Source organism: Malus sylvestris, chromosome 16 (genome assembly GCF_916048215.2).
Source record: "Malus sylvestris chromosome 16, drMalSylv7.2, whole genome shotgun sequence".
Classification (NCBI taxonomy): domain Eukaryota; kingdom Viridiplantae; phylum Streptophyta; class Magnoliopsida; order Rosales; family Rosaceae; genus Malus; species Malus sylvestris.
This window is the reverse complement of record NC_062275.1, coordinates 7,979,660-8,002,878: the sequence shown is the minus strand read 5'-3', so window position 1 is coordinate 8,002,878 and position 23,219 is coordinate 7,979,660. Positions and strand designations below refer to the sequence as shown.

Genomic DNA, 23,219 nt, shown 5'->3' with positions numbered 1-23,219 from the left:
TTGAGAGACTAATACTCACCGATTTTTAGTTTAGGGACCAAAACCTCAAGTGAGCTAAAGTCCAGGGACACTTAGCTAACTATTGCTGCTTTTAACATTATCAAAGTATTTTCCTAGCATCTACGCAACAACCAGCCAGAATATATCAAGGACTAAAAGCATATTATAGTCTAGAGAGCATCTTTTGTTTCCACTAATGACGGTGTCCAGTGCGTATATGACACCTTACCCACTACTACATACCAATAATAGAAACTGGCAGCACTACTACATACCAATAATAGAAACTGGCAGCAGGTCCTACAGAAGAAGGAAACAACCTTGGTACCAACAAGGGTGAAGTTTTTTTAATAATTAAACACGATGATGCATCCTGGATTCTGCAAATCATCCCTACAGGCACCCCGCTTCAATCACTCAACCCAATTCTTTCAGAGACTTTTTACCAATCAATCTATTAGGCTTCCCAACATGACTCCTATTTGGTATTCAGATTTTTCGAGTGAGCTAAAGGGGATAGTCTACTCCTATCTCTATGATAAAATGTTCAGTTCAGAGAGTTTGACCCTAGTTAATTTTTTCTCGCAAAAAAAGAAAACAATTTCATCTCTGTCATCAAAACTGCAAGCAAATGGCCTCCTTCAAAATATTAGATGACATTGACATTTGATAAACAATATGAACAAGAGAAAATTGGAGCATTAGTCCCTGAACTTTGGCCCAATTGGAGCTTTGGTCTGTAAACTAAAAATCTGTGAGTAGTGGTCTATGAACTTGTTATAATGTGGAGCAATGGTCCTTTTGGCTACTCCGTTAGAACTTCCATCCATTTTTTGTCCCTTTAAACCTTTTATTTCGAATGGAAGTTCTAATGGAGTTAGCCAAAAGAACCATTACTCCACATTATAACAAGTTCAGAGACCAATACTCACCGATTTTTAGTTCAGGGACCAAAACCTCAAGTGAGCTAAAGTCCAGGGACCATTGCTCCAATTACCTCTATAAACAACTTTAGGGCCACAAAACACGAACCAGAATTAGATATGACAAAATAAATAAAGGACGGTGTTAGATTTACAAAGAGATTTATACTTTGCCTAACAAAAAGTTACAATTTCCCAAGCCTAGACCATTGTCTGAGAATTGCACATTTATGAGGACAAGAACATCAAAGTTTCATAAAGAGTGGGGCTCATAATGTTCTTATTATAGTTTAAACTAAGAGAATCATTAATTTGAAGGTCAATGATTGTTAATATAAAAAACTGAATGTATAAAAATAAGATATTTACCAAAAAAAGCTGTGTTCCCAACAAAATTGGTTCCACAGTGACCAAACCAAGAGCCAAAAGAAAGAGAATCAGAAATATTATCCACTGCTTTATTTCAAAGGATTTTGCCTCACTACTTTTCTTCTTAGACATCATTTCCTGTACTAGATATGCCCTAATAAGTCCTATCCCGAGTAGGAGTTATCATTAACTCGGTCCACATTGTAGTCAACTCAATTATTGAGGATACTTGAGTGTTGACTGTTTGAGACAATAGATTTATAGCTAAAAAATGATTGAGATTTTGCAAGTAAAAAGAACTTTACGAAGCTAACTTTAAGTTTTCAAGCACACAACATATTTCTACCTGTAATTCTAGCTTCCAGGGCTTGGTCTTACACATGATGAGTCAAATAACTGGTAAGAAAAGCATAAGAACTATATTTCCTTGGAAGTGGGAGATTTCTATTGGTCCAATGATCAAAGTGAACATGCTAGTGTGTGCCCGTACAGGAGTTTACAATGTAAAAACTTGAGAGGCGTTCTCTTAGCCTATAAGAGGACTTTCAAAACAAAATAATGGCCTTGAGATAATATATCTGACCAATATTATACTTCACCTCATTAAAGATGTTTAACAACTGAATCCCTAGTTTTATATTTACCATTAGCAAGTGGCAGCCTCCCTACGTGTATATTATATTTACCACTTATGGTTTAGCGCACCTGTTTATTTTTGTAGTCCATGTATTTCCAAAAAGAATAACAAGATTACTTTTTTCACATGCTCATTTTTCTTTCTAATAAAACATCTAATCATTCATGTAGAGGAACAAAACATGATTCAAGACTTGGTTCTATCATGATTGCATCCAGCTCATCATAAGAAAGTAACTTAGTATTTTACCAAATTATATGCTTTAGACACTTAACAATGATGATATATTAATAATTAGTTTCCGGGTTAATAATTGATCCATTAGTGGAAAATCAAAATGTGCAATACCAGATTGAGCCATCTTAGTAAAATACTAAAATTACATTAGCAGCAGAAAATTCAACTGGAGTAGTTTATAATTTTTTTAAATGGAAAGTAATAACAAAAGATAACTCTTCATTCCCAGGTTTTCACTCAACTTTTATGTATGTCTGAACCTAAGAAGAGGACTGGTAGCTTCAAACAATAGCTTGACCTATTAACACTGAGGTGAAACGTTACTACAAGTTAAACGAAAGAGTTATTTACAAAAAAGGCCTGAACTCCACTTATTTAAAGAGAAAATAGCTACGTCCCTTAACAGTTTAAAGAATAACCAACTTTTACCAATTGGGGACTAAACCATCCTGGATTACCTGGGGAAGGAAAAAAAAAACTGCATTTAAGTCTAAATTTCCTAAATCTCCAAAAGGACCAAAACCAAACCCCAAATTTTCTCTCCCTTTGTCTCATGCAAGAGAGAGAGGGGGGACTGAAAACTCCATTGATATCATTCACCAATTGCTTCAGAACTTTTTGCTAGCCAGACGACCCACAAAAAGAGGAGAGCAAACTCCGTTACTACCGTTAACTTTGGTGCTGTTCCACTAGTATAGTGACCACTACGCTAATGGCAAAAAAAAAAACGACAAATGGAGGAGGGGAAGACAGTTGATTGTGGAAAACTCGTCATGCAGCCGAGTATATCCTTGAAACATGCCGCCAATTTTTCATACAAACTCAATTCAAATTTTTAGGCAGAGATTATGTCGGTGAAGGGCCTTCAGCATACATTCCAAAGATTGAGGAATACGCCTTTTCTTTTGACTTCTTTGTGTGTGGGTTATGACTTATGAGAGATGGTGAGTTATCAGATTAAGGGTATTCTGTTATTCTTCAGTGAAGCTGGCTAGAATTACATGCTTTAAAAGGTTGGCTAATTCAGAACTAATAATAAAAGACAAAATTCTAGACCAGACCTCCCTAGAGTACGGATATATTACACCACCAAAAAAAATTTATAAACCCTGAGAAAACCTCTAAAGAGTACTAAAGAGCAAGGTAAAATAAGTAGGTCGATGGGTACATAAGCAAACCAATCAACAGACTATCCAATATTTGCAAGAGCAAACAATAATTCATATAAAAAATGATGTTCTAATTATCATAGCAACATAAAAAAGTTATGGTCAAAATCAACATGTAGTCAACATACCACATGATTTACTTGAATTACTACAGCTCAACCAGATGGATATCTTAAAGAAAATATTACCCTTTAACCAAATGCACTGGCAGGGTTACTTCCGTCTTACGATAAATAAAGCTTATCTTGGGGGTGGTGGTGGCATGTGGGATTTTGCCATTCCAACCCATGCAACAATGCCAACAGCAAGGATAACCCATCCAAATATGTCATACTTCAGATCACTGCTCTTCTTGGTCTTGGAACTCTGGGATAAATAAACAATTTAATTAGAAGTTCCTAAGAGAAGACTGAAACATTCTTGCATCTACACACTGAGAAATGTAAACTATCCTAAGGAAACTTATACATGCACTAATAAATATGTCTTCAAGCTAGTTTCAAAATAGGGAAAAGATGCTACAAGTAACCGAAACTAAATAAAAATAATAAAATTATAGTGATATTATGTGCTCATTCATGTGTGCTATCTATAGTTAGACACAATTTATCCTTGCCCTTTGTGTGTGTGTGTGTGATTCTAACCCTGACCACATCCAGTCAAAATTGAAAGCCATGTGCCATGCTCCGTAACCTTTATGCCTTTTATGGTAGCAGTAACGTATTCATATCACGAGAATACAGTATGACATAACTGAATTAACAAAAAAATCCAACAGTAGTTTGGGTATTTATAATTTGTTAACCAATCAGATCCCATATGACTGGTGACAAGGCAAATAAAGTGTAATTTGATACAAAAAGAAGAGTAATATACTTGTCAATCAAACTTCTAAATGGGGCAGCAGTGTTAACCGACGGGTACTATTTGAACCACTAATTTGTGTAACGTATGTAGACTTCAACCATTCTATAACATATACATATCTGGAAGCCTGATAGTTCGCAATCAACCAGAAATATACATATTACAACCTTTAAATAGAATTGTAGTAGTAATTGAGCATGCAGGTTCCTAACCAAATAATAAGTTGAATGACAATATAAGAGAGTTGTTAAACATCTCAATACAAGGAAATTTAATATCAATGATTCAATATCAATTACATGACGGACAGCTAAAAACCAAACACAAAAACATTTGCGACAAACAACATGTTGATGTTGGAACATATTGCACTTAGAATAAAGAAATAAATTGAGAATCTAACCTTTGTACTGGATGATGAAGGAGCAGGTCCCCCACCCAGAGTTTGCTGACCCAACGGTCCCAGTCCATGCTTATGGATCTCCATATGCAATTCTGGTGCCTATGGATACATGATCAACAATTACCCTTGTTGCACTTGCAATGTAAATTCAATACATAATAATGTGTATTAAACCAACTATGACAACAATCTCCTAAAGTAATTTGTTGGTACTCAGCTGGATAGAAGGTCCTAAAGTTATCAAATTTACAAAACATGATTGCTTCTGCCCAGCCATATACCCATAACCAATTAGAATATATATATATTTTTAAAGTGAAATGAAACTTCTGCCCAGCCATACCCGTAACCAACTAAATAGATCCACGTACGGGTGCAATTTAGCATCCATGACCCTTTCTAAACATTGTCATAGCCCAAAGCGAACCATTTATGAATAGTTTTAAAGTTTGAATTATCATAAGTCTACAAAGCCCCCTCCTTTTTAACTTTATTACCTACCAAATTCGTCATGCCATTGTATTACATACTAGGCCACCAAATATTTGAACATTCCAATCAACCACAATATTAACATTAAATTCAAGTATCTCTAAGGTAGCCAAGCAATCTCCGAGGTCAATCTACGAAAGTTACACAATACAATACTATAAATCACTAACAGAATAACCTGCCAAGTGGAATAACAATAGCAATACCTTAGATGTAACTTCTAAGGACTTCTGATAAAGCTCGTTACCGGGGTCCTACAAAATCAAACTCGCTGTCAATACTCTCTCTGATTCTAGAATGCTCAAGTATAATATAATATAAAAACTCGGATATCCAATATATAACCTCATCGGCCGCCCTCTGGAAAAACTCAGTGGCCTTATCGAAATAAGGCCTTGCCTCGTCGAGATCAGGGGTCAGAAATGCAAAAGAGGTGTGGGCATTTCCTAGGCACCACAGAGCATCGTGCTTCGTGGGATTTATCTGCAAAGCCTCCTCCAGCTTCGAGATGCAATCTAACCAAAATTTCACGTTCAATTGAATCCTCATTACAGAACACAAATTGCAATCGAAAATTGAAAATTGAATGGGAAAAAAAAACACCATAACAACTAATAATTAGGGTTTATGAAAACAAAATAATAAAAAAATTACCAGTAATCATGCTCTTCGAATCCGCAATGCTCTGAAACTGCGACAGTTCAAGCAGCGCTCCTCCCCATTTCGTCAAATTCTGCGGTAAAAAACACCACGGTTAATCCAAGCCGGGTGAAAATTGAGAGAGAGAGAGAGAGAGAGAGAGAGAGAGAGAGAGTCCGAACATCGGCGTCGAGAGGGTTCTTGGCGTAGTTAACTTCGGCGGTTTTGCGTGTGTGCTCGAAGAGCAAGAGGCGATCGAAGTCTTCCTGGGAGAACTGCATGGCGGCTGACGGCGATTTTTGGTGCAAAATAGGTTAGTATGACTCACTCTCTGGCTCAGAGCAGGGAGTTAGGGTTTGTACGTTTTTTTGGGAAGGGAGGAGGAAGAATAGTACACAGCTTTGAGCTTGCTTGAGCGCGACAAACCACGGCAGGATTTCGTGGTTGACACGTGTGCTATCTACCACTTGGCCCGGTTCACGTGACCGGTCTTACAATCGTTTGAAAATACTTTTAAATGACTAAAATCAATTTTTAGGGTTGATTCGGATCGGGATCCCTCATTTCTCGAAATTCAGGATTCTCGAAAGTGTTTCAGGATTTTCGGCTCACTTCGGGATTGGACCTTGAAGCCCAAAATGTTGGGTTTTTTTAACTTTTTACAATTTTAAGTTGTTTAACAAGTAAGCCCATCAATTTTTCAGAAAAAAAAAAAAGAAAAAAGGAACAATTGTAGGCTTGCAGGTTGCAACCCACTGCCTACACGCACAGCCCACTTGTTTCAGACTTTCAGTTTCACAATTTCACCACAATATCACATAAAGTTTCACAATATCACAATTTTAGTTTCACAATACCACCACCTGTTACAATTTTCATACCAAGGAAGCAACAACTAACAAGTTAAACTTAAATTGTCTACCAAACTAGTTAATTAAAAGTGCGTGCAACCAAAATGAAATAAGTTAAGTTTTACAAACCAAACTTCCAAATGAATTTAGATTAAGTTACAAACCAAAAACAAAACATAGTTTATAAGCAAGAAAGTACATGCAACCAAAACGAATCTTAAGTAAGTTCATTCCTTTTAGCCCTTTCGGCCCCTTCTCCTTGTTGATGAATGACCCGTTGCCGTTGATGGTGAACCCCTTCCTCTTGTTGATAATTGAACCCTCCTTTGTGTTGGTGTAGATGCTTTTGAAATGGGTGGTCGCGGAGGTAGTGATGGGCGGCGTTGAACTTGAGGTGGTGGAGGATGTGGCATTTCAATTTGTGTGGGATTCTCCTCACCTCCGATATTAGGCAACTCTAAAACGATAAAAACAATAAAACACAAAATATATTTAGAAAGTGAATGCATAAATTATAAAACTAAGAAAATAAAAACATGAAATCAAATACTTCACTTACCCTTATCCAAGACTTCAAGTTCCTTGTAGAACATAAGGTCGTCAATTGTAGGCTCCTTGTAGAAGGACATTTCATTCCCCCTTAGCCAATCACTTGTATACACCAAAGCCTCAACTGTTCTCGGTGTTAGGGAAGGAAGGTGAAGAAAAAAAAAATTCCCACGGAAAGGGTAAGTTCTCGTTGACCACGGCCTACAGGAACCGGGGCCGAGCTGACTGATGATAGCCTTTTTAGCCTTTTTCGCGGAGAATCTTTCCTTTCGTCCTTCTGGCAAGGGTTCCCCCGCTCTTGAAGGATTGGATTTGGTGGAATCATTTGGGTTTAAAAAAGTACATCCCAACATACCTCCCCCTTTAGATATATAAAAAAGTCCCGCATTAGATATATATAATATTATCAAAAAAGCCCCGAGAAGTACATCCTTATATGTAGGCGATTCTCCCCGGAAATTCCCATAGCATGTGCTCTTTACAATGAGAAAGTTGATGCAGATCCTAACTCATGGTGTTAAAGAGTGATCTATAAAGATCCTGGGTACGGCAACGGAAGATACCGAAATTTAGGAACTCAGTACAAAAGCCCTCAGGGATCAACGCATTATATAAAATAAAACTGAAAGCCTGTTTGTACTTTTTATCTAGATTTAAGACGGTGTTCAACTTCGCGTGCACACGAAGAAAGCTATTGGTAAACAATCTCAGGCACATCCCTAAGACGGGGTCTATTTGGTGATTTAGGGTCAATGTTAAGCCCTAGGGAGGTTATTCAAGATTATGGTGGAATCTGAATAATACAGCAACAGTGTATCTAGGTACCAAATCCCATATAGAGATTACCGAGGTCGAGAATGTCCGGTAGTCGGCTCTGCTAGTGGAGGGTCTAGCATCCGGTGGAAGCTATAAATATTTCAGTCTCCAATGAAATTGTTTACCGCATTAAAGTATGAAAAAGTTAAGTTCGATAAGGGGAAATTTAGATTTATTTGTAAGTATTCTACGTATAATAAGGAGGATATTCTTGAAATATTTTGGAATAATGTATACAAAGAAATCAAAACTGAAAAGAAATCTTGCAATATTCATAGTAATATAAGTACCCCCCTTGAGTATCAGCTAACGTTGAAGGTGAAACAACCTTAGATTCCCAAGGTAACGTCGTAGAAATCATGGGTATATTTAATTTAAGAGGGAGTAGGGATAAGTTGAAATTGAACAACGCATAACAATATGCCGTTTTATAATAATTATTACCTTTTATCTTTGGTGCTTCATCAATTTTCATATTTTCATAAGAGATCAAACCTCTCATACACAATAAGTCTAACAAGTGTTTACCAATAACATAATTTCTTTTTATCGTATTATTAACATTTTTTTTATAAACTTTGTTATATCTAGTTTCTATCAATACAGCTGATTGGATCTGTTCAAGCAGAGTAGCAACCTTAACAACCGAAAAATTATCTAAATGGTTGAATACTTTCCCTAGTACATTCAGAAGTATTGCTTCTAGTGTATATTGACCTAAGTCATTAATCAAAATAAAATCTTTTTCGGATAGATTTTGACTCTTTAGAAATTCCTTTGCAGTTATCTTTTCCTTATCAATTAATTTACGCATCAACTCGGGATAGTGCTTATAAAGACTTTGATAATCGCAATTTAAAGTAATATTTTCAATTTCAGTCTGTAAATTTACCAAAGTGAGGATCTACAATTTTTCCACCAAGACTAAAAGCATTCTCACTAGCAACGGTGCTACTAGGAAGAGTAAAAATATCTTTAGCAACCTTACTAAGAGTTGGATATGTTCCACAATTGACTTTCCACCAATCCAAAATATTGAAACCCTCATATGTTAAGCTTTGGTGAGATCATTGAAATACATATCCACTTCATTGGATATCTCGTTTTGTTAGGCCGCCACTCTTTTTTTATGGATCTTCCTTTGCATTCTTGTAGCAACATCATCATCTTCCAACCCCGAAGAATCATCTACCACAACAATTGGCCTTTGATCCACGGTAACACTATTACTACTAGAAACCTCTGCCTCCTTATACGTCTTAAACAAATCTGTCAAGTTTTTTTTAATACTTGTCTTCACATCCAAGATTGCCTCACATGAATAGCGGAGTTCCTCTAGGCTTGCCTCCAACATTTCAAACTTGTACATCAGGTCGAGTGCTTGGGCTATAAAGAGTATATGGTTAACCTTTTCATTGTCCCCCCAATACTTGTCAAACTTAAGATTCATGGAAGTTGCCACACTTTGCAAAGTGGATTAGAGGAATTGCAAATCTTTTCTTCTATCTCCACTTGCTATGCAATCACCGTGTCAAGTATTAAGTTTGAAGTTGGAGTTAGGGTTGCACTAAGTGTCAAGGTGGCATCATAAAACCTTTTAAGAAAGTGAGCAAAACTAACCACCCTCTCCTAATCTTCGACCACCGGAGGACCCACCCGTTTCACCTTGGTTGTGACCCCATTAATCTCTTTAGATACCTCCTCTTGAAAAGTAAGAGATGAAAGTGTTGCACTCATCCGCCATCCTTGAGAACACTTGCTTAAATTTGAAGGCACTATTGAGCATTTCATAGGTGGCATTCCACCTTGTGACAATTAAAAGGAATATTCGACATCTTATCAAATCTCATAAAGACGTAATACTCCCTAAAAGTCTCCAACCTCGCAGGGGATGAGTGTATGAATTTGACACAATTCCTTATCCCTTCAATCTCACGACTAAATTCTGTCATTCCATCTTTAACTATCAAATTGAGGATGTGACAAGCACACCTCATGCGTAAGTGAGCCTCGTCAAGTACAAGAGTACCATTGGACTTAAGCCTTCTCTTTATGTATGCAATAGTGATGTCATTGGCACTAGCAATGTCAACGGTAATGCTAAATACCTTGTCTATGCCCCAATTATTCAAGCATACCTTTAGACACCTCCCAATATCATCACCCTTGTGAGATGTAATTTGAACAAAATTTAGGATCCTCTTATATAAAGTCCAATCATTGTCCAAAAAATGTGCCATCACCACCATGTAATTAATATTTTGGATTGAGGTGTAAGTATCGATAGTGATATTCACCCTCAAACCATCAACCACCCTCTTGATTTTTTCCTTCTTTGTAAAATACAATTCCAAAACCACCGCCGCCACCTTGTGCCTATTTGGAAGCTTGTACTTTGGATTCAAGTCATGGATCCAATCTCTAAAGTCCTCTTGATCAACCGCCCTAAAAGGCATCTCCGTTTTTATTATCCACTTCACACATTTCATATTAAGTCTTTTTTTTATTGAAAGTGTGAGCAACAACTTAACCCCTTATCACCCATTGTGACAACAATGGTTGTTTCGAATTCGGTGCCTCGTAAAAACTAGAATCTGGGCATTTCTTCAAATGATTAAGAATACCTTTTGTCCCATGTCTAGAAGACTTCGCCGACACTTGCATTTTGCAATGACTGCACTCTGCCATAACCGTTGTAATTCCAAATTCATCGGTCACATTTACCTTAGTGGCATCATTCCAAGCTAGACTTGGCCCCTTAGTCCTATTACTTTTTTTCCGTTGACCCACCCTACTTGCTAATGTGGCCACCGAAAGCATCTGCCGCTTGTCCAATTCAACATTATCCTCCTCACCTTCTTTTTCCTTTATTTCTTCATCTATTTCTTCTAACCCTATATCAGCATCCATATCAGGATCATCATCACAATAATCTTCATAGTATTCAGTTCGAATGTACTGTGGCTTTCGTTTTACTAAAACCGAGATCCTAGGTGTACTAGTAGATTGTGACTAGCTACCACTACCACTACCAGACCCGTCCATCCTAACAATGCACAATAATATATCACAACATAGTTCAACATATATATAATATTCATATATCTCATCTCATATACTGATCAAACACATATATATCACAACCATAAACTGATCCATAAACTGACAGAGTGCACATTCCATAAAATGATCCATAAACACATATATATCAAAGTCAAACACATATTTATCTCAGAATATAATCAAAATATTCTATGTTAAAGTATTTTCTCTCCAAATGTAAGTTTGAGCATGCCATGGAGTCTAAAGATAGCATAAAGATCTTCAAAATCGATACATTAATTTATTCATGTTAGGAGTATGGCATACAATACAACACAGAGTGAAGTGAAGAACATCACAAGATGTGTTCAAATCAGTGCAATCAATTATGAGTGCGATATACATAACAATGGGAAAACTACAAGGGGATGAGAAAAATTGACCGGAGATTACGAGGGAAAAAGCAAGGCATGCAAAAACAAAAATATTTGATGCTCAATATCTTTTAGTTAAGAACTAACCACTTCAGATATGCATGTTACCTGTATATCCGATATTGCTCTGTTGCTGGAATTAGACAATGAAAGCTCTACTGTGGTCTACTTCCTTTTACAAAATTTATGTTTTAGATCTTCCTAAAGTCGTTTGAATATTGGTGAGAATGCTCCTGCAATTAACATAGAACCATATCTTATACATTTTCCATTGCAAAACATTTGGAGAGAAGATACTTTGACATAACACATAGAACCATATCCTGCACTTACCCACCCTAATTCGAAACCCACAATCCTCAAACCCTCACTCACACATTCGACAATATACTCAGAAATCAAGTTAATCAACATGAAATTTGACCATAAACACTAAAGAACAAAACCCCAGTGAAAATCAGAAACCCTTACCTGGATTTTGGGATTCGATTGGTGTCGACTTCGAGACTTCCTTCCTACGTTTGTGTGAGTTGATGGAGGAGGAGGAGCGGCGTGGATTCGAAGAAGGAGCGGAGCGGCAGGACTGTAAGTGAGAGTGTGAGTGACTGTGAGAGAGACTGAGAGAGTGAGCGAGAGCGATTGAGAGAGAGTTTGAGAGACCTAACAAATGACCTAACTCAATGGACGGTTGGATTAGATCTTCTTAACAAATCCAACGGTTCAAGTAATTTATAATTAAAAATTAAAAATACATAAATATATATATAATATTCGGTTCGGTTCGAGATTACCGAACGCTTTCAAAGTTGTGGCCGAATCTCAAACAGAAACTTTCGGGACGGGTTCGATTTCGGGTACCAAATTTTTCGGGAAATTCGGAAAAAAAATTCCACCCCTAGCGTTTTTAGAGAAATTTTTTTAAACCACTTAGTAAAATGCAAGCTTCTTATGAAGAAGCACTTGAAGTTGTACTTGCTAGAAGCACATAATTAATGTTTCTTGCAAAAATCACTTTAAGTGATTTTGAAATCCGAATACATTTTTGAGATTAAGGGCAATTCACAAGCTCCTCCTTCTTATATGGGCCCTCTTCCTTAGCCCACCACCTCAAACCGATGTTTCTTGAGCCTTCTTGGTGGTGAAATGGGCTTATTCGTGGGCTTAGAGGTGGGGTTCCACCACATCTAATAAAAAAATATCTCTTTTGGCGGGAACGACATTTCGCATGGCGGGTACAAAACGTTTTTGCCCAAATAGCCATCGATTAAAGTTGCAAAGCTACATCAACTGTCACGACTCGCGGCACACAACTAGCGCAATATTGTCCATCGGAAACTTATCAACTGAATATTTCCCGCCGATTCAAAAACCTAAACATCGTTTTCCCCTTTTCCACCAGTCATTCCGGACCAGAGCTTCGCCGCCATCAATGGCAGAAGAAGAGATCGCAGCTCCAGAGGAAGCGAACCCAGCAGGAGAAGAAGAGAAGTCAGTACAAGAAGAAGAGAACCCAGTACCAGAAGAAGAAGAAGAGAACCCAGTACCAGAAGAAGAGGAAGAGAACCCAGCAGGAGAAGAAGAAAACCCAGCACAAGAAGAACAAGAGAACTCAGTACCAGAAGGAGAAGAGAACCCAGCACGGGAAAAAGAGAAGGCAGCAAAAGGAAAAGGGAAGGCAGTAGCAGAAGAATGGAACGCCAATCGGATCCGACCCGAATTTCCGAACGGTCGGGTCAAGAGGATAATGAAGCTGGACAGGGACATTAACAAGATAAACTCGGAAGCCTTACTCCTCGTCTCGTACTCCGCCCAGCTTTTCCTCGAATTCCTAGCGGAGCGGTCGGCCGAGGTCGCTACGGAGAGGAAGCGCAAGGTCGTGAAGCTCGAGCACATGCGAGTCGCAGTCAAGAGGCACCGCCCGACATGCGATTTCCTAATCGATGAGCTTACTGTGCCCTCTCAGCCGTCCAATCATCCGGCAACCGACCGGAGTCAAGGTCGCTCTGTCGTCAGTAGTTCAGCTCCAGCTAAACGAGACCGAAGCCGCACCGCTGCCGATAGACCAGCTCCAGCTGGTACTCGTCTGATCGATGGTTTCTTTCACAAACTGGCAAAAAAATCCCCGATCCAGACAGAAGAAGCCCCGATTGAGATCGACGAAGCCTCAATTGAGACCGACGATGCCCCAATTGAGATCGACAATGGTCCAATCACGAACGACGATGCCCCAATTGAGGTTGATGATGTTCCAATCGAGAGTGACGAAGCTTCAATTGAGAATGAGGAACCCCTAATTGAGACCCACGAAGCCCGAATTGAGATCAACTAGTCATAAATCTTCGGTCTTTGTAGGCCGAAAAAAGAAACATTTTGTTTGGTCAGGTTGTAATGGTGAGAAATCAATGGACCAGGAGACTGATTACAACTTTTGTAATTATTTATCTAATTATCCAATGCATTTGATATTTTGATCTTGGTGGTTACTGATTACAATGTTGTGTATGCAAGTTTTGTTCTCATTGTCTTGTATGATAGTTGAATCTGCTTGCTTCTTGTCATGATCATCGTCGAGAAGTGGGGTATCGAAACAGGAAGGAGGTATTTCATCTTTTAGTTTTGTTCATGAGAAGTGATTGAGCTTCCTGTTGTTTTTCTATGTACATGATATGGTAAATGGAGCAAATGCATTAGATTAGTGCATGAGCAACAGGAACAAACCTATTGTTGATGACAGTCGAAGAGACGAGAAAAGCAGAAGGCATGCCCTTACATTTCTTACATACTTATAACAGCCAATCTTGTTCAAAGGAATTGGGGAAAAATTCTACCATTCTGCTCCCATGTATGTTTTGTGTTGTTCAAAACAGAAGTTCTTTACTTTCTGGCTTGTGTTCATATCCCAATTATTGCTTCATATTGTTCTAAATTTCGATAACCCCTTTTCTGTGCTTTCTGTTTTCCATTTTAATTCTTATTTTTGAATTAGGTTGGTCTTTTGATGCAATTTCTTCTTGTCCTGTTGAGATAAACACATTGTATGTATTACCAATCTTGATTGAATAGCTTAAATGAGAATCACAACAATCCTTGCAATATTACAGTCTGAAACCCATGATTTGCAAGCTGCTTAATGTTTTACTTTTTCTAACCTGCAGTGCATGGTAGTAATAAGAAAACAATCTTAGAACTTGTTTATTTTTATTTGCAATTACAGTTGTCTAAAAATTCTAGACTCTCTTGCTGGTACTGGGGTAATTCTTAAAATACAGTCTCTTTAGCTGAATTATTAAACTGAACTTATTCTTCTGGATGATCTATTAGGTCTTTCCGCGCAACTAGCTCTCACGCCTTTCTCCTCCCCCATAGGACATGGCAATTGGCAAATCAGACACAATTCAGGGAGATTGTGGACCAGAAAACGTTGACACCACTGAAGCTGTTTCATCTCTAAGATGAGAAACAAGGCCAGGTCGAGCAAACATCTTTTGTCTGTGTGCCTTCTTGCCTTCCTTCATAAAGGAAATGCCTTGAGGGGCTGAGTTTACACTGTTTGGTCCCAATTGCTGAAGGCCTAGTGAAAGCCTTCTGTTTAGAGGCATGGCGTTGCTAAAACCTCCGTTCAAAGTCCTGCTTGAAGTTTGCCTTGTACTGGTGCTTGGCCTGGTTATGAACAGATTTTCTTGCTCAACTACTACTTGGCTTTGGACCTTCTTCACTTCCTGTGAGGGAAAACTTGCCTCATCACATTGGTAATTAATACATAGGCCAATAGACCATTACTGAATGAGAAATTATTCTATCGAGTTACATGCAAATATCTAGGAGGTCTAACTGGAAAACTGCAAACATAAAACAGTTTCTGCAGTCTGATGAACCTTTAATTACATTGTCAAATAAAACTAACCCGTTGTCTTTGCTTATCCTCCTCCTTTTCCTGCCTTAGCACATTATACTCTTCCAACATTTCTAGGAGTGGTACCTGCATGACATGTTTTCCCTGAAATTGTAGTTGACTTGGAATACCAGTCTACCAGAGAGAGAAAGCATGGAAAATTTTGAAGACAAATAAATACAGTGTAAAGATGGAAGCTACTGTGATACGTGGAAGTACAAAACTTAAGACATTCATAGAACCCTGGGACACGTAGGTCCATAATTTCTTGTCATCCTTAAAGGCTTAAACCATGTTACATCCAGCTTTTGTATCTTCTTATCAGATCGATTAATGTGTATGTGGCTATTTTTCAGTAATATTCATGAAACAAGAAGTTGCATTTAACATATTTATATGCATTCAACTAACGTTTGAGGTCCACTGAACCAAGTGACAAGGGAAATTTTTTTATGTTTGAGTGGAGAAAAAGTCTAACAGAAACACCAATCTCTTGAATTCAGGTTCTGAAATTTCAATTTATTCCTTGTTCTGAGTGATTTTCCTTTGATTGTGGAAATTTGTTGAACACAAACTTCTCTACTCTAGTTTCAATACAGTATAGCATATTGTATGTAAGGCATAACAATTCTTTACGTACCTCATCATACAAGAAAGTTTTCTTTCTTTCTTCTTCCCAACTCTTAGTATTTGTTATTAGCAAATCCACCAAAGCTGCATTTTATGATATTGTGAGAAAACTTATCTTTATTGGATCTCAGTAACTGTGTGATGCAAAAACATGGCACATACATTAAAGATTTCCTTTCTTCTTTGATTGATATCTAGGGAGAAACTGCAACTCATCTGGCTAAGATATTCTTATTAGTGTTACGTATAACATCAAAGTTTAGTGTTTGTATGTAAACTTTGATTGGACCTATTACATATGACAATCCTGCTTCTGTTGTACGTGAATGTGTATAGCTAACAAACAATTTTTGGATTTACCTGGGATTTTGTTGACTAATACTCGGGCACGTTCTGCACGTCTCAGGTTCTTGTGTGCACCTCTGCTGACTGAGTACCGGTTCTTGTCCTAAAGGAGGTGCTCTTAATTAGTAAAACTGAAGTCTATGTGTGTACATATAAAGGTATGAGCCTACTATAAATGAAGATCCATATACTGACTCTAGTGTATTCTTCCAACCAACGCTCCTCGTCACGTGCTAGCATCCACTTCTCCACCTTTTCCATGATAGTCATTCTGCTAGAAGCTTCTTCTTTTGCTCTTGATATCTGTTGATCCAAGCTCATTAGGAGATCTGCATGGTCAATCTCCCCTGTTGTACATCAAGGTAAGTTTACAGTCTACTTTATCCATAAACAAAGAAAATCATCTTAGTTCTTACGAAAGAAATGAAAATCACAGAGTCACACCAGAGTTGATGAGGTTAATAAGATTATCAATCTCTGATTGCAAAGGAATTTCCATGTGCGATTTATTGCATATCTCCTTGAGCTCATTCTGTTTCTTGAAAAATAGTTCTTTCATCTTGCTTGCTTTTAAGTGATCCAGTCTCTTGACTTCAGCTTCAGCCTTTAAAACGAATTTGAATGATGTTATTACTCTTTTCCGATACAACGAATTACCATCAAAATTTATACTTGCCTGTTGTATTATATTTAGGGTCAGGCTTCCTGGATCTGATACTTCTGCCGATGAGAGTGATAATAAGCCAGTGACATGGGAAAACGATTGACGATCTTTATAGGGTGTGTCCATGAGATCCCATAAGTTTGTCAATGCTTTGCCAAGATGGTGAAGCTGAAAATATATATACAGAAAGATATGATACTGATGCTTTATCTGACAAGTGAGATTGTATCTTGAAAATCCCAGAAGAATAGAGTTGTATATTGAAATGGAAAAATAAGCGAAAATAGGAAAAATGAGAGAAGTTGAAATACCAAAACCATGGAATTTATGCTTGAGTTTACCATAACTTAGGCTACTTAGTCAGTTCTATGAATTTCTTTCTGTAATTATATCTCTGTACAACTAAGACATCTTTAGTGAGAACTGGTACAACTGCGTAGGTAATTGTCACCTTTTCGAGTCGCTTTTGCTTTTCTTCCTCTAGGGATTCAACTGTGCTGTTAAGTTTAGCCAAAATATTGTTGCTTATGTTTTTGGCCAACCCACATAATTCATTCAAGCTTGGATGAACCTTGGTGATAACCATTGAGGCTTCTGTTCCTAATATCGAAGACAAATTGTGGACTGCATCTATATATTTTTCGACTCTCATGAGCCTTTCATTCTGCAAGACAAACAAAAGAAGGAGATTTGAACTTATCATGTAGAAGGACATATTATTCGTTGTCCATGAAACAATTTCTGAACTACATTATGGTACCTTCTCGTTGTGGAGTGTTTGTAGCTCCGTCTGATACTCCTCTAGTTTTTTCAACGAAAGATCATTCTCATTCACCACGATATTTGATGATAAGTCTCCGTACTCTGACTGACCTGCTATTTCTGCAGAAATTTTCTGAATTTGCCCTTGTACTGCTCGAAACTTATTCACCCTATCTTTTTTCCTCAATCTCATCTCCCTCAATGCCGGCGTGAGTGAATCCAGCTGCTCTTTCAGCGTTCCCGCCAATTTTTCTGGCTGATGGGATAATATAAGAATCACCCCAAGAAAGTAAGAATTCCTTATATTTCCTCCAAGTTCACATATGTATATGAGTTCTATATTAACATGCATGCAATGTTAATAGTCATACTAATTTTACAGAGTTAACCGGTATTGCTAAATGATGTACCCGTCCAGGGAGAGACCGTTCGCCCAGCGACAGAAGAAGATGGGTGAACTCAGCCTCAGCTTCAGCCAACTCCTGGTGCAAGCGAGCTCTCGAGGTATTTGCAGTATCAACCTTCTTCCTATAAACCTCCAGACATTCTTGCTCTAAATCCAGCAGCACCTTCTCCCTTTCAAACTGATCTTGCCCAACTTCATTCCAAATCATCTGCTTCCATGTAAGTTAAACAAAACAGAAATTTAAAAGTCTCAGAACGAGAATCATTCAAAGGCATTATAGTTAAGCAGCTTCTTCCGATAAATGTAGAACGAAATCTTGCCTGCAATTCCTGAAGCAAGTATCCGCACGAAGTTTCCAAAAGCGTGGAGCTTCGCATTCCCATCGGCGTCTGAAACGAACCCATCTGACGTTTTTCTTTTTTTCTCCGGTGATCAGGGCAAACCTGGCATGCAGTGCGGAAAGAGAAAGAACGTGGGATGTTCCTTGATAAGGCAGATGTGTTATGGTGGACCTCTTGGGTGTGAGTTTTGCTTAAAAGACAAGTGTGCCAAAAGGTAGGTATTGTCCAAGCTTTGGGTTCAAGGATCTCTGCAGGTTTTTGTTTTTACAACCCTTGAGCTTTTGTGGCTTTTGGTCGGTCTTTTTTTTTTTTTTTTTCTTCCCTCTTTTATTATTTGAATAAAAACTTGAGGAGAAATTGTTGTAGTTAGGGTTTCTTATTCATAGGTGCACACCTGTTTTTGCACCGCACCGTACCGCACTGGCCATGCTTTGACTTAATTCCTAAGCAATGAAGAATATGGTTCTGCCTTCCCTGTTAACTGTTTTAGGTTCTAATTTGTATTAGCAGCATTCCAGGTTGGGCCTTTCATTACTTTATTTGGAAAATCTTCAGTTATGTATTGGCCCATTAACATTTTGATTGAGCATTAGCCTTTTTTCATTTTTTTTAACGTGAAAGTAACTCGAACTTAAGATCTTTTATGATATTTGGGAGAGTGTGCCACAAATTCATTTGAAAATGCTTGTATGGGAATCGTTACAACGAACAAGTGTTTTTTTTTTTAGTACGCACAAGTGTGTTTAGTTGGTAGAAAGCGTCGTTTAGCCCTTCTAGAAACAGTCTTAAACATATTTTAAGATCCAATTCAAAATGTTTATGTAAAAATCACTTATAAACGCTTTATGTAAGAAAGTTACAAAGTCTTTGAATCAAGGATTATTTTCAATTTTTTCTGCAAAATGTTATCACATATGTTTTTTATTATATGAAAGCGCTGAACGATTCCTAACAAGTCTTAGAGTTTGTTTGGATGTGTTTTTTAAAATGACTGAAACCGTTTTTGGTGAAAATGTTTTTAGAATTGATATTTACTAAAACTGTAAGTGAATCTTGGAAAATTACTTAAAGTACTTTCTTGAAGAAACACATAACTGGTTCTTCAAATGCTTTAGGAACCTAAAACTATTTTTCCTAAAAGCGCTTTCAGTCAGTTTAAAAGTACATCCAAACAAGCTATTAATTGATAGTGGGTTGTGGTTGATTCATTAATAATCACACTAATAACATTTGTCTCTCTAATATCATGTGGATGAGAAAATGCAACGTCACTAACCTGCATTAGGTGTGGGATTAAAATCTTAATAAGATGATTAGCACCACACTTAGAGCTAATTAGCAAATTCATAATGTGACAGTCTTTTGGCTTGTAAAGAGGATAAGATACCAAGAGTGGCTGTGGCTGTCACCCAAAGGAGGCATGAAGTAGAAATTGAAACCGAGTTCCAGATCTGCCAAGAAGGAAAGAAAAAGAAAAGTTGAGCAACCCAATCTCTCTTCATATTACGCAAACTGGACTTGTCAGCTTTCAACCACGAGAATTTGGGAAATCAAACTTGAGGAGTATTTTGTTCTACTCCACATGAGAATTGGTTTTCTTTGTGGTTGACAAGTAAGAGGGAAAACCTACAAAATAGCACTTTATGATCTCTATTACAGGAAAGAACTTAAATGAAACAGGTCCACAATTATTGTGACGTCTCGGGCCAATTTTACAAGGTCATGTTAAGAGTCTTATACATGACCTTGTATTAGTGGTTCAGGATGCCACGATGATGATAAACATGTTTTATGTAACTCTTTCTTACTCTGAAGAGGTATTACCGTATTATTGAAAATATATCATCATTTGAGTGTCTTACTGTTCACGTACTACAAAAAAATAAGTATCTATGTTAAATTTTAGGGTATTTTTCAAGTTGATATTCATTTGGGCTATATGCTAGGAGAAAATGATCATTAAAAAAACGGGGCAAAAGCAAAGCCCAAATGCTAAGGTCACGTTAAGCACACCATAAACCATTAGGTTAGTCGGACACATCCCCAATCGGTGGCCGGTAGCAAATCACAAGCATTTCCCAAATGTAATTAACACAGAATTTCCTTGTTTCCAAAAAAATAAAAGCAATTTTTTTTAGTATATCGATATTTTTACACTAAGAGGATGAGTAGTTCGGCTAAGCTATACAATGGCCAGCCTAATTTAATATCGAATTTGCCATCAACAAGATTTGAACCTAAGACCTCTTACTTCCAAGTGAAGAGAAATACTACCATACCGTAGTACTAAATGGCAAAAACTTTTTTAAAATCAAAATAAAATAAAACCCACATTAATTTTATGTTTAAAATTTGGAATAGAAAATCTCCCAAGATTAAATGAAGTTCATTAAGAAGGCAACCAAGATGGTTCATAACCATTTTAATTACCACAGATAAAACTGTCTTAATTATTTATTAGAAAACTTCAAAATGAGAGTTGTTTCTTGCTCAGCAAACTAACAGAGACGCCTGCAGAGGGTGAGTCCATCTCCGATGGAAACAACGGCTAGCTCAACACGGTCATCCGCGGCGAGAAAGCTGTTGAGTTCCAGCAAATGTTTTCTGCCTTTCCTTGCAAATTCTTGCACATTCTCCTCAGGCTCCGCCACTGTCCCAAACCACAATGTGTTATCATAAGCTATGATTCCTCCAACCTTCACAAGCTTCATCAGCAGCTTGTGATATCCCATGTAGGAGTCCTTGTCGGCATCCACAAATGCAAAATCAAAGCTCCCTTCTTCCTTCCCCTGCTTAATTGATTGCACGTTTAATTCTCCAAATCAAATAATGTATTAACTACTACTACTTATTACTTAAGCTAATTATCGTGATGATATATTACATCCCAAATTCATCATTATTTACTTAGAATCAACATTATATTATTAAACACTCATAAAATAGGTTTAACATGCTAATTTGAGAGTGCGGATAACATTCTCCATAACAATGTAGCTTTCTCTTTGTTTTAAAGACAAATGCTAGTCATATTTACCAATTTGTTACTCGAAATTAGTGTTTCAAAAGACTCGGCTCGGAGCACGCCTAGGCGGCCTTGGAGGCAAGGCTGCACCATTTTCGCCTCTGTTTTAAGGGAGTCGGCGAAATACACGCCTAGGCTTCTTGGGATGCGCCTAGGCGCCTAAGGCGTCGATTGGGCGTTCCTTTTTATTTTTTAAGTTTAAAAAATCTAGAAATTTTTTAGAGTTGTAGAGCTGTTTTGAGTTGCAGGCCATGAACACCAGCGACGACTAGGTTTTTTAGGCTGAGTTGGTGTTTTTAATTTTTTTTCTTTTTTTAATGCTTAAACTGACCCCACTTTGTCACATTTATTACCCCATTATCTTCACTTTTTTTTTAAAACTAATCCCACTATAAAGACATTTATTACCCCACTATCTATTTTCTCTTCATTTTTTTATTTCTAATATTTATTTTCTCATATACTAGATATATATTAGATAAGCATTGTTTTGTTTTTGTTTTTATTATTTTTCTGAATATTCTCATGATTGGTCGTAGAAAAGAAAACATCTTTTTATTTGGATTATTAGTTTCTTAATGTTATATTATTCTTTTTAAAAAATTCGTTATATTTTTTCCCTTATTTCTCTTTTTTTTTAAGACTACCTATCCCACCCAAATATTATCCAAAAACTCTCATATAAATAGGCACTTACTTAAGTAGATGTTTGAAATTGATTAATTTGATTGCTTGATTAAACTTGGTTATGTGATTTAAACTTGTCTGTGGCTATTTATTGACCCTAAAAACTACCAAGCCTACGTGGCGCGTAGGCCGAGTAATCTATAAGCTAACTACGTCATTCGGTGAATGCGGGGCGTGCCAACTCGTCGGCCGAGCTTGGCCGAGGAGTAAATTTGTTGATGTTGCGTTGGGTGCACGGCTGACTTCTGAGTCTTGCTATTGCAGCCGAGAAAGGAACACGTCTCGGCCTCTTGGGTTCTCGAACCTGAAGACAAGGCTACTATTCTTACTAAGTTCACGAATCGATGTTGTCGGATTCGGTCACAGTGATGGTATTCGTGAGAGTAAACTCACGTCGAATCGACACCAAAGTGTAAGGGCACAAATACTCAAAGCAGATATGAGTCTTAATAGTGAACGTGGTTCGACCGTCTGAATGCCGAACTCTAAATCCTACTTGAGAATATCCAATCATAAAATAACTCGGCGTGCAATGTGCCGAGCTCAGTAAGCTGTAACACCTCACTTCGCCGAGAAGGCTAATAAGATGACCTCAATCAATAAGGATTCAGAAACCCTTCTCGACTGAGACTTGGATAGGTAACCAGCCGTCCTCACCGCAGTGTTGTTGGTGCCAACGGAAGATGTTGTGAGATCGGCTGATTCTACGAGGACAGAGCTATCTATGCCGACTGAAGATATCACCGGTTGCTTTCACAGTGCTGTTGATGCCAACGGAAGATGTGTCAGTGAAAAGAAAAAATAAAAATCTCAAGTTGTTAAGAGAGTTTGCGCAGGGCAGTTGTGTGTTGAATTGGAGGTCCCTTGAATGTTGCCTGTAACTCTGTATTTATAGTGACGAATACGCACTGGTTGATAAGATGAGAAAGACTCCCAAACTATTAAAACTCATTTTATCTCATCAAATCCAAGATAACCTGCATGCTTGGATAACGTCCATCTAATCAACCATCAATTATATACATATATATATATATAT

The 23,219-nt window shown here is 37.6% G+C and overlaps 4 protein-coding genes and 1 pseudogene across 6 annotated transcripts in view; 1 reads left to right on the top strand and 4 right to left on the bottom strand.

Moving 5' to 3' along the window:
• Window positions 1-23,219, bottom strand: part of LOC126608030 (small ribosomal subunit biogenesis GTPase RsgA 1, mitochondrial-like) — an 87,028-nt gene that overhangs the window by 23,965 nt on the left and 39,844 nt on the right. The window lies entirely within an intron of this gene.
• LOC126608038 (mitochondrial import receptor subunit TOM20-like) lies at window positions 3,366-6,153 on the bottom strand. Its single transcript, XM_050275796.1, has 6 exons — window positions 5,919-6,153; window positions 5,752-5,830; window positions 5,443-5,612; window positions 5,304-5,351; window positions 4,606-4,704; window positions 3,366-3,701 (listed from the first exon to the last, which is right to left on the bottom strand). Exons 1-6 carry the CDS (start codon window positions 6,015-6,017, stop codon window positions 3,576-3,578), a joined length of 621 nt encoding a protein of 206 aa, XP_050131753.1. The 5' UTR covers window positions 6,018-6,153; the 3' UTR covers window positions 3,366-3,575.
• LOC126608035 (transcription regulator complex subunit bur6-like) lies at window positions 12,688-13,899 on the top strand. The gene has a single exon (XM_050275794.1). The coding sequence runs from the start codon at window positions 12,858-12,860 to the stop codon at window positions 13,755-13,757; it is 900 nt and encodes a 299-aa protein (XP_050131751.1). The 5' UTR covers window positions 12,688-12,857; the 3' UTR covers window positions 13,758-13,899.
• The window catches only part of LOC126608028 (65-kDa microtubule-associated protein 8-like), a 10,110-nt gene continuing 1,352 nt past the window's right edge, over window positions 14,462-23,219 (bottom strand). Inside the window, exons 2-12 of one of the 3 annotated variants that reach the window (XM_050275776.1) lie at window positions 18,448-19,919; window positions 18,132-18,335; window positions 17,720-17,977; window positions 17,411-17,623; window positions 16,972-17,127; window positions 16,740-16,899; window positions 16,491-16,642; window positions 16,311-16,398; window positions 15,961-16,034; window positions 15,333-15,425; window positions 14,462-15,147 (exon numbers count right to left, since the gene is read on the bottom strand). In XM_050275776.1, coding sequence (XP_050131733.1) covers window positions 14,824-15,147; window positions 15,333-15,425; window positions 15,961-16,034; window positions 16,311-16,398; window positions 16,491-16,642; window positions 16,740-16,899; window positions 16,972-17,127; window positions 17,411-17,623; window positions 17,720-17,977; window positions 18,132-18,335; window positions 18,448-18,531 — 1,806 coding nt within the window. In that variant the 5' untranslated portion in view covers window positions 18,532-19,919 and the 3' untranslated portion in view covers window positions 14,462-14,823. Of the gene's footprint in view, window positions 15,148-15,332; window positions 15,426-15,960; window positions 16,035-16,098; window positions 16,167-16,310; window positions 16,399-16,490; window positions 16,643-16,739; window positions 16,900-16,971; window positions 17,128-17,410; window positions 17,624-17,719; window positions 17,978-18,131; window positions 18,336-18,447; window positions 19,920-23,219 lie in introns of those variants that run through there. The other 2 variants (XM_050275777.1, XM_050275778.1) reach the window with 2 other exon arrangements.
• LOC126608036 (flavonoid 3',5'-methyltransferase-like) overlaps window positions 20,834-23,219 on the bottom strand; it is a 6,385-nt pseudogene continuing 3,999 nt past the window's right edge.

Excerpts from the sequence above, each read along its gene's own strand:
- LOC126608038 (XM_050275796.1), bottom strand. The coding sequence starts at position 6,017 with ATGCAGTTCTCCCAGGAAGACTTCGATCGCCTCTTGCTCTTCGAGCAC. Across the intron at positions 5,613-5,751 it reads TTCGAAGAGCATGATTACTG|ATTGCATCTCGAAGCTGGAG; the intron begins GTAATTTTTTTA and ends AATTTTGGTTAG. Across the intron at positions 4,705-5,303 it reads CCTTAGAAGTTACATCTAAG|GCACCAGAATTGCATATGGA; the intron begins GTATTGCTATTG and ends ATGTATCCATAG.
- LOC126608035 (XM_050275794.1), top strand. The coding sequence starts at position 12,858 with ATGGCAGAAGAAGAGATCGCAGCTCCAGAGGAAGCGAACCCAGCAGGA.